The sequence below is a fragment of the Lepisosteus oculatus genome, chromosome 11 (assembly GCF_040954835.1).
Source record: "Lepisosteus oculatus isolate fLepOcu1 chromosome 11, fLepOcu1.hap2, whole genome shotgun sequence".
NCBI classification, from domain to species: domain Eukaryota; kingdom Metazoa; phylum Chordata; class Actinopteri; order Semionotiformes; family Lepisosteidae; genus Lepisosteus; species Lepisosteus oculatus.
The window spans coordinates 36,373,993-36,390,254 of NC_090706.1; the positions used below are offsets into that span (position 1 = coordinate 36,373,993).

Consider the following 16,262-nt stretch of genomic DNA (forward strand, 5'->3'; position numbering starts at 1 on the left):
CAGATTTGTAATCAGACTTTTAAACTTTGTACCGATACCTCTTCAAATTGGGTAACTTTTGTATCCTCAGAGATAGAACCTTATTGCAACACAGGGTGGTGACGAGGGGTGGGGCTTATTTCACAACTAGAAGAGGTGTAGAGGCTAAAATACACACATACTGTTTAACTCTCAGCAGATACCTTTGTTTGGCAAACAGATCTTTTGTGTAATGTTGGGTCAGTGATTTTATTTGTTATCTGTGATGGAAAGTACTTTCTGTGATAGGAAGTACATACAGTACATGTGGAGACAAAGTACTCAAATGTACTCAAGCACACTTCACTGGGTCACAAATGTATTGCTCTTTTGGAATAATAATAATAATAATAATAATAATAATAATAATAATAATAATAATAATAATTGCTTACACTTATATAGCGCTTTTCTGGACACTCCATTCAAGGCGCTTTACAGGTAATAGGGACTCCCCTCCACCACCACCAATGTGCAGCATCCACCTGAATGCAGCCACATCAGGCATGTTTAATTCATACTACATTTTAAAGGTTCCCAGACAGTGTCCATGTTTTTCAATTAAAGGTCTGAGAACCTAGCTCCTAGAAAAATTAAAATATGGACATTTTGCATTTTTATGGCATTGAAATATATTGATATATTGATGAGAACAAAAATTATATCAGAAGCACAATGAAATTTGCAGAAAACTGTTTTTTACTTTGAAAAATCCCTTTATATCTATTTTATTGCCCTTTTATATCTGAGATTCGTATTGTGTCTATTTTTAAGAAAAATAATTCAGATCTTTTGATAAATGGGTCATATTTTTAATCTAATAATCGTGTAATTCGTATAAAAAGTCTCATAGGCGGACTATTGTGATATACACGTAAATTACTGGACGCGTAAAGACGATGAGATCAACACGAATTACAATAGTTCAACGATGATCAAGTAATTCCACACATTTATCAAAATGTACGCACTAAAGGCAACACTAACATTTTAAAATGTGGTATTAGACTAAAAAAGCCCAAACTACGGCAAGGCTCGAACAACACAAAACAACAGTAAAACGTAAAAAGGGTGCTGAGTGATATTTCCACCCCTTTATCTTTTTAAAATTTGAAAGTGTTAATAAAATCCTCACCTTATCAAGAAAGCTGTTCACTCTGACCTTGACACACCAGAGACCCAGATCTTCAAGGAATGTCTTTAAAAAAGTATCGGGAACTTCCTAGCGCATCGGACAGCCCTACTGTGGTTAAACGCTGTACATTTTTCTCGATATAATAATTACTTTTTGGAATAAAAGGATATCGTAGTTGCTGCCTAGTGGAAATTAGTTTCGTGCGTTTCTTTCTCCTGACGTGCTGACTAAGATACTACTACAGTCCACAAGATGACGCTTGTTCGTACATAAGGAAATGCTGATTGATTGGTTGAAACGATGTCTTGAAACAGATGTTTCCACAGCTGCACAGAGGGGAAGTTTTAGTGTGCGTAAGCGTCAATCACCGAGGTTCAAGTCATATTCTGTTGTCTCGTTTTGAAAATGAACAATTACGCTTTATAGATGAGCTAACTTTAACGCACCATTGGATTTTAAAATACTGTAACTTATGGTATTAGTATGTGCAGACTGAGTAACATTAAATGATACGCATGATAAATATGATGACCGTGAGGAATGCCTTCTATTCTCTCCCGATTGTGTGAACTACATTACCCATAAACACCCAAAAGACGCCATGACACTATGTCACATGACGAAGCTCCTGTTGTATCCCGAAGCGTCTCATATCATGTGACGAATGAGCTGGGTGGACCGTTTTAGAGATGGCGACTCTGCTGCAGCCGGATCGTGTGCTGTACCTCGTCTGCGGCGAAAAGAAGATTCGTGCACCCCTGTCACAGTTGTATTTCTGTCGGTACTGCAGTGAGTTGCGCTCCCTAGAGTGTGTCTCTCATGAGGTAACTGAAACTAATATCTAAGGGGTGTAAACTGTTATTATTAACAATGTAAGACAGCCATTTCTGTCGGTATGGGGCGGGCCTGTTTGAGCTTGCACCCGCCTTAATCAAGCTGTGGGACGCGCCGGTGTGCCATACTTTGTAGTGTGATTGGTCAGCTGTAACCTGTGTCAAGCATTCCGGTTTTTAATTGGCTGTCTGGAGTAGCAGTGTGGATGCTGTTGTGGATATTGTTTACGATTGGCTCACAGTCGGATCTGGGTCAAACTGGCTGTTTTCATTGGTTGAAGCTAAAATCAGTCAACTCTTCCGCAAATCTTATTGGTGTAGTCAACCGCCTGTCAAAATGGTTATTTTCTTCCCGAATGTGTTTTCAGACGCCAACAAAGAAAATATTGAAATAATACGAACCATAACCTCAGATTGTAACAGAAGATTGAGATATTAGTTTTCCATTACAAAAGCATTTTCTGAAATATTCGCGTTTCCCAAAACGTAGTGTTTTTTTAGTAGTTTTATGTACCACACCCTAGCTCTGTATGTGTACAGCTACTGTTAGTAATCTGTTTTGTAACTCATTTTCTCGTTTTAAATGATCATGTGTGGCATTTGTTTTCAAGTATGGAGATGGAAATCCGTAGTTTCCCATCTTGGTTGATCTTCATATTTACCTAGCGAAATGACTTCATTGTAACGTTGACCAGTAATGGATGATGCGGTCAGCGTCGAAATCTCACACCAGTGACTAGAAGACGTACAACGTGGCTGAGATATTTTACATCTGGATAACACCAGTCATTATTATAAGGGTGTTCGTGATGCTTCCCAAAGTTAAAACTGCTGGCTCATTCAGCCACGCAATCACCATAAGTCGGGCAAACTGATTTGACCTTTAAAATGGATGGCGAATTTTAATGGTATATATTTGTGAAGTTGGAATACAATAATGTAATGTAATAATAATAATGTTATGTTGTACGTGTGTGTTGTCGCGCTTAATGTTCTGATAAATGCGAAATAGACCCTAGAGACGATTTTTAAATAAACGAAACGTGCGAACGCGTTTCTTTCTGAAGGTGAAATAGATGTGTTTATCATATTGTCAGAGCACCTCACGTTGGAGTAATATTGCCAACATCTTTGCGCTGTGCTTGTCTGCACACCTAATATTTCTTGATGTACGACTGCATGAGGGAATCTCGATAGCATCAGATTGGTCTAAATAAACCCTTATACCCTTCGTTTCCAGGTGGATTCCCATTACTGTCCCAGCTGTTTGGAAAACATGCCATCAGCTGAAGCCAAGCTGAAAAAGAACAGGTGAGAAAGTAGCTTTCATGTCAGCGAGGACGCGTCAGTCTTTGTTTTTTTTTAAAAAAACAACAACACAGAAAGGCCCATCTCCACGTCAGTCCACAGTGTTAATAATAATTCCTTACACTTCTATAGCGCCTTTCTGGACACTCCTCTCAAATTGCTTTACAGGAAATGGGCACTCCCTTCCACCACCACCACCACCACCATCCACCTAGATGGTGCAAGAGCCTCCATAGCGCACCAGTATGCCCCTCACGCACCAGCTAAGGGGTGATGAAGCCAGTGCATAGATGGGGATTATTAGGAGGCCGTGATTGGTAAATGACAGGGGGGACACTTGGCCGGAACACCAGGGTAACACTCCTACTCTTTTCGAGAAACAACCTGGAATTTTTAATAACCGCAGGGAGTCAGGCCCTCGGTATTACGTCTCATCCGAAGGACCGTGCCTTTTTACAGGATAGTGTCCCGTTCCTATACTGGGGTATTAGTACCCACACAGACCACAGATGGGCGCCCCCTGCTGGCCACTTTCACACCTCTTCCAGCAGCAACCTTAGCTTTCCCAGGAGCTCTCCCATCCAGGTACTGGCCAGGCTCACACCTGCTGAGCTTCAGTGGGGCTGCCAGTGGCGAGCTGCAGGGTGATATGGCTGCTGGCCAAGGGCTCAACGTCTTGGTGGCAGTGTTAATGCCACCAGCCGCCACCCCGGCTGGAAGCAGCTTCGTCCCTCGGAGGCCCGAAACGGCGGTCGCCCCCCCGCGGGGGGGCAGAGCGCCAGCGGGGTGTTGACCGTCGGACCGGCTCTCCCCCGCAGGTGCGCCAACTGCTTCGACTGCCCGTGCTGCATGCACACCCTGTCCACCCGGGCCACCAACATCCCGGCGCCGCTGCCTGATGACCCCGCCAAGACGGCCCTGAAGAAGGCCTACTACCTGGCCTGCGGGTTCTGCCGCTGGACCTCGCGGGACGTCGGGATGGCCGACAAGTCCGTAGGTGTGTGATGATGCAGGAGTTCCCTGATGATAATTCCTCACACCTTCTTATAGAGCGCTTTTCTGGACACTCCCACTCAAAGCTCTTTACAGGTATTGGGGACCCCCTCCACCACCACTAATGTAGTGTCCCCATTCCTATACTGGGGTATTAGTACCCACACAGAACGCAGGTGAGCGCCCCCTGCTGGCCCCACTGCTCTTCCAGCAGCTACCTTAGCTTTCCCAGGAGATAGATACTTTATTGATCCCGTGAGGGAAATTGCAGCGTTCTGGCGCTCTCCCTGGATGATGCGATGGCCAGCAGGGTGCGCCAGAACGCTCACCACACACCAGCTCCCAGTGGGGAGGAGAGCGGAGTGATGAAGCCAGTTCATAGAGGCCATGATTGGTAAAGGCCAATGGGAGATTTGGCCAATACGCTGGGGGTAACACTCCTACTCTTTTCGGGAAATGCCCTGGAACTTTTAATAACCACAGAGAGTCAGGACCACAGTTTTACGTCTCATCCACCTTTTTTACAGTATAGTGTCCCTGTCACTATACTGGGGTATTAGGACCCACACAGGCAGCAGGCAGGGTGAGCGCCCCCTGCTGGCCCCACTTTTAACTCTTCCAACAGTAACCTTAGTTTTTCCTAGGAGGTCTCCCATCCACGTACTGGCCAGGCTCACACCTGCTTAACTTCAGTGGGCTGCCAGTTGTGAGGGTGGTATCGTTGCTGGCAGAGCATGCTGTAATGCCTATAAAAACATGATAGTTTCTACATCTAGGTCCAGGCTCCATGAATAGTCTTTCAGAGCTTTTACATACAGGAGCGCAATGTGTTTCACTTCAGCTTTGACTGCTGTTGCATAATCAGCCAGTTCAAACTGCGGAGAAATAAGCTAATCTCTTTTCTCTCCCTTTCTGCAGCCAGCGGTGGCTGGCAAGAGCCTGAGAATCCCCACACCCAGCGGGTAAGCAATAAGCAGAATGACTGAATAATTTCAGATGGGAAGTTGAAGTGGAAGTTGGCAGTGTGTTTTTTGACAGTCGGCTGCCTGTCAGTTTTGACTTTGATGTCGCAGAGGAGGCACACTGTGTTAACGTCTTTCATGGGAGTTCATTTGTGTTGTGCAGATTAACAAGCTGATAGAATATTACCAGCAGCTGGCACAGAGGGAGAAGGTGGAGAGAGACAGGAAGAAATTGGCCCGACGTCGCCCCTACATGCCTCTGGCCTTTTCGGTAAGCAGTTTTCACAGAAGGAAAGTTGTTTTAGGTATAGCACCTGGGGTGGCATGGTGACACAGTCAGTTCCAGACCTGGGGGGCTATCTGCTCTCCCCTAAGCTTGAATTGGACAAATTGGTTAGAAAATGGATGGATGGTGAAGTAGTTGTGACATATTGCAGATAAGGGAATACTTCTACCATGTTAATAACAGGAGAACATGTACTGTTTTACAGGGAAGCCAACACTTCCTGACTACAGATGTCTTGTAACCTCAATGTGCTGTTTTCTTGATACACTCCAGCAACCCTGACAGTGCACTGCCTGCTTGTCTTCACACTGTTTTTTTTTTTTGTCTTGAACTTGCTTCTTGAGAATCTTGGACGTTCTCAGAATTTGACCTGAAACCATATAGAAATTGCTTGTTTTACTGATCAATTAGCACTGACATTCTTTTTTTACTGGTCTCTTTGTTTCTTGAGCCTGTGCTGCTCTGTGGCTGTTGCTCACTTAGCTCACGTCACCTGCTAATCGAGAGTTTGATGAATGAATTCTGTTTCACCTTATTGTCTCTCTTTTCTTTGCTAATGCACGCTGCTATTTTGGTTTTTATCCCCAGCAACACACTATTCATGTGGTGGTGAGTTCCTTTTCACAAACTAAATTCCTTAAATAAGGCAGAGCTAATGTTCTGTGTGTTTGGTGTTTATTTCAAAAAGATATACTTTCCATAAAACTGCAATTGGTTGATTTGCAAAAACAGGTAGATGCCAATTTAGCAATTGTGTCTGCCGGGATTCATCCATAACAACTATTTTAAATATAATAGTTGTGATTTTGGTACATTATGTACACCTCTTTTTTGTTGCTGTTCTTTTAAAAACGGGAAAATAAACACACAGCCATATTAAATCAATTGGTGAATTACAAGGCAAAAATTCAAGTAAACTGGGCTCTCAGATGGGTGATCAGCCTCACTGGCTAACCTTGCTTGGGAGAATGATGAGATAAAACACTCAGCGACTGTACTGTTAAAACCATTTCAGACCTTGTTGCATAATTAGCAGTGTTTTAGTCTTTTGACTAAAACCAAATTGGCCGTGGGTGCTTTAAAAGGATCATCACATGATGGAAAATAAACACAGAAACACTAGGCATAGCTTGGTTAAGGGTGTTTTCTTACTATGTTGTCTTTTTTGCTTATTTAAATTCCTTCAACACAGGGTCTTTCAGCCTTGTCTGTAATAGCAAACACATTTTAGATTCTTCAGTATGTTGAAATATTTCCCGGTGGCAAAGGAAAGTGTGGCTTTTTATTGATTGAATAGGACTTCCGCTATGTGAACTAAGAAGTTACAAGTTAATGATTTGTTAGGCACAGGGTTTGGTTTTATTAGTAGACTTGAATTCAGTATTTTTTTAATCTAACAAATGTACAGCATTACTGTTGGCTGTGGTTCATTAAAAAAAACCAATATACTGTAATTTTTTTGAAGGAAAAATATGGCCTGGGTACAAGGCTTCAGCGTCAGAGATCTGGAGCCCCTATTACTAGTCTTGCAGGACTTTCGTGAGTACAGTCTGCCATGGGTTTGAATTCTTTCTCTGGAAATAAATGCCCAGCTGTTTCTAACAGCTTCTGTGTTATCATCTTTTATCATTTGGGTAGTAATAATATCACATTAAGTTGCTTTGTCATGAATGAAGCATTACACTGTGGTGCCACTGTATTTTGAGCTACAGGACACTGCCCTGTACATAGATTTCCATTATTTCTAGTTTCCGCTTTCTAACATTTTGATGACCGAATTCACTGTGTTTGTTTGTATATAGTTTTAAACTGAGCTGATTTGTTGTGATTAATAAGCTCTAGGGGAATAGAAGCTTTCTTGTGGGTCTTTTAGTTTCAGAGTAAGTAGTAGGGAACTTGGTTTGCTTATGGTATCAGCAAAAGTCTGCAATGTCTTCACGGCTTGCAGTTTGAAGGAAGGTGAGGATCAAAAGGAGATAAAGATCGAACCTGCTCAGGCCTTGGATGAAGTAGAGCCCCTGCCTGAAGACTGCTACACACGTCCTGTCAACCTGCCAGAAGGTAAGAGTATCAGTCAGTTGTTGATGACAGAATGGTTGCTTCAGACACATTTACATTCCTAGAATTCTTTCCCCTAAGTGAGAAGAAGAACCAGGTACTACAAGAGACCTTTCTTTCTGTCTCTTAACTAATATTCTGTATTTGATTCTTGGCTCTCTATCTCGTTTGGAAAGGAATTGTTGTGAAAAGTCAATATTGATCAATACCATTGGTATTGATTTATCTTCTTGTAAAACTTTGACTGTCGAGAATTCAAACTCTTGAACAAGCAAAGCCTGCGAGTTAAAACTTTAAAGTGCTCTTTTTTCCCCTAGTGACTACGCTGCGTCAGCGTCTTCTGCAGCCTGACTTCCAGCCTGCAGGAGCCTCTCAGCTTTACCCAAGACACAAGCACCTACTGATCAAGCGCTCTCTGCGCTGCAGGGTAAATATTTAGGCATTGTGACAGTCTGATTCTTTGTCATATGCTTTTAAAATTTAGTGTGCTTTGCCTTGTAAAGTGAAGAAAACACATTACTGAGACACGTTCCCTGTATTGCACAAATCCAAAGGTTTTATTGACTATGCACTAGTGTACAGTCAGATCAGGAAAAAAAATTGTGTGTGTGTTTATATATATATAATACATGCTTAGTTGTTCTGTAGCAAATTCTGTAGGCAATACTATGACATCAAAGCAGTAGAATAATATGTGACAAAATTGTCCACGTTCAGCTGTTGGTGGCTAAGTCATTGTATCCCTGCTTGTATTTCAGAAATGTGAGCACAATTTAAGCAAACCAGAATTCAATCCCACTTCAATAAAGTTTAAAATCCAGCTGGTGGCATTGTAAGTATTTTGTTTGCTCACATTAATGTTCTTTGTCTTTATCCAAATGTAGTAATATTAGTTATGTTATTCTTGGCTTATGAACAACAACACTTTCTTTCCCTAAGGAATTACATCCCTGAGGTGAGAATCATGTCCATTCCAAACCTGCGATACATGAAGGCAAGTGCATTTTTATACTGTGTATATTATTCTCTTTAATATATTAGGGTTTATTTTACTGTTTTCTAAAGGTATTTCTGCTAATTCACAAAATTTGAAATTGGGTAAATTGAAGCTTATTGAATGCATTGAAAGAAATCTTTTCCTGTGGGATGATAGGGAAAGGGGGAGACTCTTACTGGAAAACAGTACTTTTTCTTTTGTACATTTTTTTCCCCTGTTTTGTTTTTCATTGCTTTTTGTATTCTTTTGTATATTAAAACAGTTGCAGAATAATTTGACTCCCAAAAGAAAGATTTTGTTCTAAAATGTTACTGGGTGCTTTCTCAGAACTCCAAACATCCAGGATTTTATCCCGGCCCCAGGCGTCTGCTTATGTGGCATTTGCACATTCTTTCTTAATTCTGTAGAGTTTTCTTGTTGTACTTCAGTTTACTCTCTCTTCCTAAAAACATATGGAGGCTACTTCTGAATTTGGCTATTCTAAATGGTCACTGCCTGTGGCCTGTGATAGACTGGTGCCCCATGCGGTGATCCTTTGTTGTCAGTCCTGTCTTTGAGCCGTTTGCTCTCAAGATGGGCTGTAATCACCCAATTCATCAGTAAGTAGGTGGTTTATTGATAAAGGGCCAATTGCTAGTCATGCCAGTTAGAAATGCTAGTTCAGATTAAATTGTACTCAACATCTAAGCCACTCATTATGTTTGGACAGGAAAGCCAGGTGCTTCTGACGTTGACGAACCCTGTAGAGAATGTAACACATGTCGCCCTGCTTCCGTGTGAGGAGGGAGACCAGGATGATTTAAACAGCACAGCTAAGGTATGTGACTCGAATGTACAGCCATAATCCTTCTAACTCCTTTAAAATGTGAACAGAATAGATATATGTGGGGGGAAAAAGGGCCAGTACGATCAGAAAGTGAATAGAGCTGTCAAGTGATTGAAAATGATGAAAAGTTATTTTCCACTCAGTGTCTTCAGACTATCAGCACTATTAGAAATATAGTTTTTGTAATATTTAAGTTAAAAGCTGCAGTAGTAGTATCTTGAATGACAAAAGAAATAAAAAACACTCTCACAGATAGTTGTCAAAATATCCGTATCACTGACTTTAATACATTTTTAATTTCTGGATGTTTAGAAGATTCTTATTAGAGCACAGTAGTCTTGATTACTAAACCCTAAGAGGTTATTTGAAACAGTTTTCATAGCTGGTGTCTCTTGGTGCTGACCTCTTTCAGCAATCTTCACCCTCCATATTTCGGTCCTGCAGGTTGTAGTTCCTTCTAAGGAGCTGGTTCTGGCTGGCAAGGATGCTGCGGCAGAGTATGATGAACTGGCAGAGCCTCAGGACTTCCAGGACGATCCAGAGTAAGAGCAGACATGTTCCCAGTATTACATTCCTATCAGTATTTCATCCCTGCAAACTGTGTACCACATAACTTGCTTGCACTAGTATTTTACACACCTTTGTATAAACAGATTAAATAATTGCCTTTAACATAACGTTAGCAGTATGGAGAGAGGATGCATTTTTCAGTAGGCCATTTGGAAAGAAGAATCATTTTTCTGAAAGTTTCGTAAAGCTTTTATTCAGGCAGTGGCCAGAAGTTCAGCAGTTGATCATTACAAGCTGGGGCAGCTCAGATTGAGGAGATGAACACATCTGCAAGACCCCCAGTGTGTATCATGCTGTTGCAGTAGCGGGGTGCTCTCTCACCGTTGTCTTTGGTTATCCCCCACCCCCCCACAGTGTGGTCGCCTTCAGGAAGTCCAACAAGATTGGCTTTTTCATCAAGGTGACGCCACAGCGCGAGGAGGGGGAAGTAACGGTGTCGTTCAAGATCCGGCACGACTTCCGCAACCTGGCTGCCCCCATCCGCCCCACCGAAGACGCAGAGCAGGGGACCGAGCCCATCTGGCTCACCCACCACGTGGAGCTGAGCCTGGGGCCGCTGCTGAAGTGAGCCGGCGGGGGTCGTGCAGTGAGCGCTGATCGGCGGGAGAGCTACAGGCTTAGCTGTAGCCCTCCGTGCCCCCATCAGAAGGCGCTGTGACTCAAGTGTGCTCAGTCCGAGAGCGTAACGGACACTTAACAAGTAAAGCTGTCAACATCCAGTCAGAAAGAGCTGTTAACAATTCATTATACACCAGTCCACATGCCTTTGCACTGATAACCTGTTGACCCATGTTTGAAAAGACTTGTCTGGCACCCGGAGAATGTTTTTTTTGTCAGGTTTGGTGAGGCATTGGGTGCTGACTAGTGCACGTCTATTTAGGTTGCAATTCTTTTAAATTCACGGACGTCTTAATAGTTTGCTTTAATGTAGGCGTTTAGTGCATTTCTTATTGGATCATTTTTAGATTTTCTTTCAAATGGCAACTTTCAAAAGCAAAAGCAACTCTCTGAAACATTAAAAGAGAATAGGTAGGAAGCATTCAAAGTAATTCATTAGTATAATATGGACAACTATTAAGCTAAATAAATTGTTGAAATTCTTTTTTAATTGTCGCTAGCAATAATGTTAACACTTAAGGTGACCATGAACATCTGTGCTCATGAGGAAAATTCCTAAAAAGATTATACTTGCAAATTAAACTTACTACAACTAATGAAACCATCTAAAACCTACAAAACATTTTTCTTTTTTTAGGTAAAAAACCCTTGAAAGAATGTTTAGGCGTAAAGTCATACTAATCTTGTATAAATACAGTAAACACAGGCTCTTTGTGGTTTTGTTGATTCTGAAGAATCAAACCACTTCTCTGGAGTAGGTACTTTTTCACAGTGGCCAAGATGTGGTAACACACGGCTAGAGCAAGTATGCTTTTACTTTGAAACATTTGCTTACCAAATTTCAGCATAATCGTATTACAGTTTTTTAAGAGATGGTCTCCAGCTCAGCGGTGAGTATTTTAGTGATGGGTCTTTCAATTTTCAATCTTCGTTAACTGATTTTTGAATACTAGAGCGATTGTTACGGCACTTTCTGACGTGAGGAAGAGGTATACGAACTTACTTTGTGCTTCTGTGTTTTTGGCAATATTTAAAATGTTCTCTTTAAAAGACCTTTAGGGGAATTCAATATTTGAAAAAAATGCTTGTTGGTCCTAACTTATTAAAATAGATTCTTGCAGCACTTTATTCACAGGGCAGGTGAAGTATTCCCTTTCACATTTATTTTTATTGGGAATAAAATCCTTCTCCCTGCAGACAGTTGTGATTGACAACACGCCCATGGCAGGTCATTTGGCAAAAACACAACTCTGGAAGCTGTAGCTTTCACATCCTGGCTCCTCAGTTTCAAGTGACCAAAAACACAGTTGTTTACAGCTTGTGATAAACAAAACACTGTTAAGAGCATGAATAGCCACGCATATATAGTCAACGCAGTGTTAAATAAGCTGTCTGCATGTGCTTGCTTTATTTTTCTCTTCACATCTCTTTTCTATTATGTTTTTGCTTGTATTTATTAAGAAAGCTGCTTAATAGTACTGATGTCTTGCTTTTCATAGGTAGCATCGGTATAACTGAAATCTGTGTATAAATAGGGCATTTACATTCTCACTTACCAGTACATTTTAATCTTGTTGACCAGGTGAGAGGTCTTGTTTTACATAGTTAAAAGACTTTTCATTTACTGTTTTATGACTACTGTGGGTTAAAGGAAGATGTGAAAGCTCAGCTAGTTGTACCTGTTTGTTGAACTTGCCCACCTGGATGACAATGGGAATTTTGTCCACCTCAATCAATATGAAACACTTGCATGGCTGTTTAAAAACTGTTTTTGGTTTGTAGTTTCCATTAAAGTTTTAGAATATCCATAACTGATCAACAGTAGGCTTGATAAGTACTGTCACCTGTCTACTTAGTTAAAAATGTGAACTCTGTTTAAACGGTAATATTCTTCCTGCTTTCTTCATTTATTCATGGAAATTGTTATTCCTTTCTGTAGTGCTAAAAGTACAAAAGTTGGAACATCAATAAAACTGACAATACAGGCACCTATCCTGTCTTGTTTTATTGTCTTTTTCCTGTTATGTTCTTATACAGTTGCTGTATAATTTTCATTCAAAAGTCATTTTATTAAAGATAGAGAGCTGTTCAGTCAACCTAGCTTGCTTTGGTTTCGAACCAGTTGATCCAAGTCTCATCTTGAAAGAACCCAGAACAGAGAAAGTTCATAGTTATTAGTCTCTGCTTTGCATTCTAGCAAAGTAGTTTCTTTTCAGCCATAAGGTGGTGCAGTATTGCAATTAAAATGTGCAGCTAGTCTTTGTGAAAATATTACTGAAGTGCAGTACATGGGTTTAATCAGTAAGTGGGGGTAAAGTCATTTTTATTTTGTCCACTTAAGGAATTTGAACAGCCGGCAAACTGAGGGTTTTAGTTGTTAAAGCCTTAACGTTTCCAGATCTCATCAGGCAATCTCTAGCCTGTTTTACTAAATCTACATGCACACCTAGATCTTTATATTCAAAACTTAATGCAAATTAATATCTTAAAATATTTTTTTTTTTCCTCTGTTCAAATAATTCTTTAGTTCCCGGAATTGTGGAAAGATTTCTTGCCAGTAATGATGCATAATGTTTTAAATGTTCCTGTTACCTGTGTTTTTTTTAAAGGTCACCAGGGAACCATATATCCATTTTCTAACCCCTTCTTCCAGTTCAGGGTTAAGGGGGAGCCAGAGCCTATCCAGGGGAGCAAAGGGTTCAAATCGGGATATACAATGGACACACAGACACAGACATGCTAGACACTCAAAGGCATAGATGTACACAGACAGGCACACACACACACACTCAGAACTAGGGTCAATGTTCCCAGAAGCCAATTAACCTACCTGCTTGATTTATCAAGCCAAATTTGGCGGAATGCTTGCTTTACCTGCGGAAAATTTGTTTGCATAGGAGAAGTATTGGTTTGTAATTGCAACACGGTAACGGTTGAAGAAGGAATGCTACCACATATTTTTTTCTTAAAATACACTGTCAGTTAAAGGAAAATGAAATATGTGAAGTGCTGACAGGCCTCTTAAAAGTGAAGTTTGTAATTGCACGTTGTCACATAACAGAAATTGAAATAATAGTGTTCTAAGGCATATAGTAGCTAATGCTAGGTCTTCCTGCTGGCATTTTATGTTTTTTCATATCCAAGGCCATACTTTTTTTGTTCTCTACAATTATTCTTTTTTCACAAACAGCAGAATACTAAAGTGCAGCTGAAATGTCCCTAAGAGAGCATGTTTTTATATGTGGAAAAGGCTTAAATCAAACAATTCACCCCCTGCTCATATTTTGTTCTTGTATTGAAAAGCTGTTATGCTGGCAGAAGGAAGTGTTTAGTCTTTGTTATAATTAGTGTTGGTGGTTGAAATCATTTTCCTAGTAGTTAAATGTGACTTAAGAAAGCAATACAGTGGGAAATAGTTTGGCTCAAGAGTGCAATAAATCAAAGTAAACTGTTTTCATTTTACTCTAAAAGATGAAATATCAGGTCTGATTTAATACAACTCTTGCTTAAACCCAGCCATTTGACTTTCTAAAAGCTATTTGTTAGGAATATCATTAATATAGTGGTGGTGGAATGTCATTTCTATAAAAAAAATGATGAATCATAGTACAAGTATGACTTGCAGTCAAGTACTAGTGTCTCTGCAAACAAAGTAAATGAAGAAGATTCTTAAGCTTAAGGGCTGGTATTTAAAGCTAGTAATGAATCATCTGTGTGCAAATGAAGCTAAGAGTTGTTTTGGAAAAATCATAACTACTAATTGTCAGCAAAATACGTAACATCCCTGTAGTGTCTACTTTTTATTTTGATGAACCCACTCTCACTGTTACCCCTCTGTTACTCTCAAGAGCTCCTCTTCACATGAAGGTTTCTGAGCCATGCTTAGACTGTTCTTCTTCAGTCAAGTGCATTCAAGCCAAAGATGATGATAATTATAATAATAATAATTGCTTACACTTATATAGCGCTTTTCTGGACACTCCACTCAACGCGCTTTACAGGTAATGGGGACTCCCCTCCACCACCACCAATGTGCAGCCCCACCTGGATGACGCGACAGCAGCCATAGTGCGCCAGTACACTCACCACATACCAGCTCTCAGTGGGGAGGAGAACAGAGTAATGAAGCCAGTTCAGAAATGGGGATTATTAGGAGGCCATCATTGGTAAATGCCAATTAATAATTTGGCCATGCTGCCAGGGTTACACCCCTACTCTTGAGAAACACCCTGGGATTTTTAATGACCACAGAGAATCGGGACCTCAGTTTTACGTCCCATGCGAGGGACGCTGCCTTTTTACAGTATAGTGTCCCTGTCACTATACTGGGGCATTGGGACTCACACAGACCACAGGGTGAGCACCCCCAGCTGGCTCCACTAACACCTCTTCCAGCAGCTACCTTCGCCTTCCCAGGAGTCTCTGATCCGGGTATTGGCCAGGCTCACAGCTGCTGAGCTTCAGTGGGTTTCCAGTTGTGAGTTGCAGGGTGATAATGGCTGCTGGCAATTGCCAGCAGATTGCCAATAAAAGTCTGTGCTCACTGGACAATGCACAGACTAACGCAAGCAATGTAAGTCACTGCAGTTCAGACTGGGAAACAATCCAAAACCTGGTAAATAACCTCACAACTCTACCTCTGCATTCCTGTGACTCAGCCTACACTGTGGGACTGTCCCAACAGGCGTGTTGTCACAAGATTACCACAACGAGCTCTTTTCACTGTTCTGCAAAAATGTGCTCTACTTCATTGCACTTCAGGTGTGGCAAACTGTGTGTACTGTAGGTACTTTGAAAGTCAGAAAACATAGTTATCAGGTTTAAAGCAGCAAGCAGAGTTCATTGGTGGCCAAGCTGACCTATTGCCTTTGTGGATGAGGACTTTCTTTGGAAGAGCTTATACAATTCTGGAATAACAATGACTCTAGGTACAGTCTCTAAGGAGCTATAAGATAGTTTTGCATTTCACTTTTAAGAGGGTTCAGGACTTTTTTTTTTTGATAGAGTGCATATGTTTTTTTATATGTTCCACAATAATTCTGATCCTTTCTGAACACTGTTAGAAGTTTTCTGTGTGATGTTTGGGAAAGATCAGAGGTCACGGGCAAAGCTATTTGTTTTCTTTTGCTGAACCCATAAGGGTTCCTGTTTGTGTTCCGTAATATCCCTATCATGGTAATAATTCATTTTAGAGTTCTAAGCTTTTGTTTTATTTGATCAGAAGGACAGATATTTACTTGGCAGACATATGATGTGATAAATCAGTTTATTCAGTTGTGTACCATAATTTCCATTGGCTGCTTTTCCTCCGTAATTATTCATGGGACTACAAAATGCCTGTAGTTATATTTTACAAAATGCTTTAATATTTGACCAATCCAACTATCCTGAGCAAGTCTAAATTGTGAATATGATCTAAGATTGTGCAACACATTTTTTAAAATAAACAGATAAACTCCTGACTCCCACCATGTGTCAAAACTGACCGATCAGTTTAATTTCCACATATTATTCATATTTTGATATTTATTTTGAATGGATGCCGTGACTTCCAACAGTTAAAAAAAAATTGGCTTCACATCAGAAAGATTAGGAGTTTGGATAATACATTTTGTATTCCTTTCTTAGGCTTCACAGACTTTCAGAACACAAATCCAA

General features: G+C 40.7%; 1 protein-coding gene across 3 annotated transcripts; it reads left to right on the forward strand.

Moving 5' to 3' along the window:
- The first annotated feature begins 1,805 nt into the window (after positions 1 to 1,805).
- Positions 1,806 to 12,596, forward strand: dctn4 (dynactin 4). Of its 3 annotated transcripts, none has more exons than XM_006632050.3 (14): positions 1,806 to 1,977; positions 3,227 to 3,297; positions 4,113 to 4,291; positions 5,206 to 5,249; positions 5,413 to 5,520; positions 6,124 to 6,144; positions 7,001 to 7,074; positions 7,484 to 7,596; positions 7,911 to 8,020; positions 8,352 to 8,425; positions 8,533 to 8,587; positions 9,300 to 9,407; positions 9,861 to 9,958; positions 10,341 to 12,596. In XM_006632050.3, exons 1-14 carry the CDS (start codon positions 1,843 to 1,845, stop codon positions 10,552 to 10,554), a joined length of 1,404 nt encoding a protein of 467 aa, XP_006632113.1. In that variant the 5' UTR covers positions 1,806 to 1,842; the 3' UTR covers positions 10,555 to 12,596. The 3 variants fall into 3 exon arrangements, with proteins under 3 accessions (XP_006632113.1, XP_015205402.1, XP_015205403.1); XM_015349917.2 differs by lacking the exon at positions 1,806 to 1,977 and adding an exon at positions 2,780 to 2,894; XM_015349916.2 differs by lacking the exon at positions 6,124 to 6,144.
- Positions 12,597 to 16,262: the final 3,666 nt, after the last annotated feature.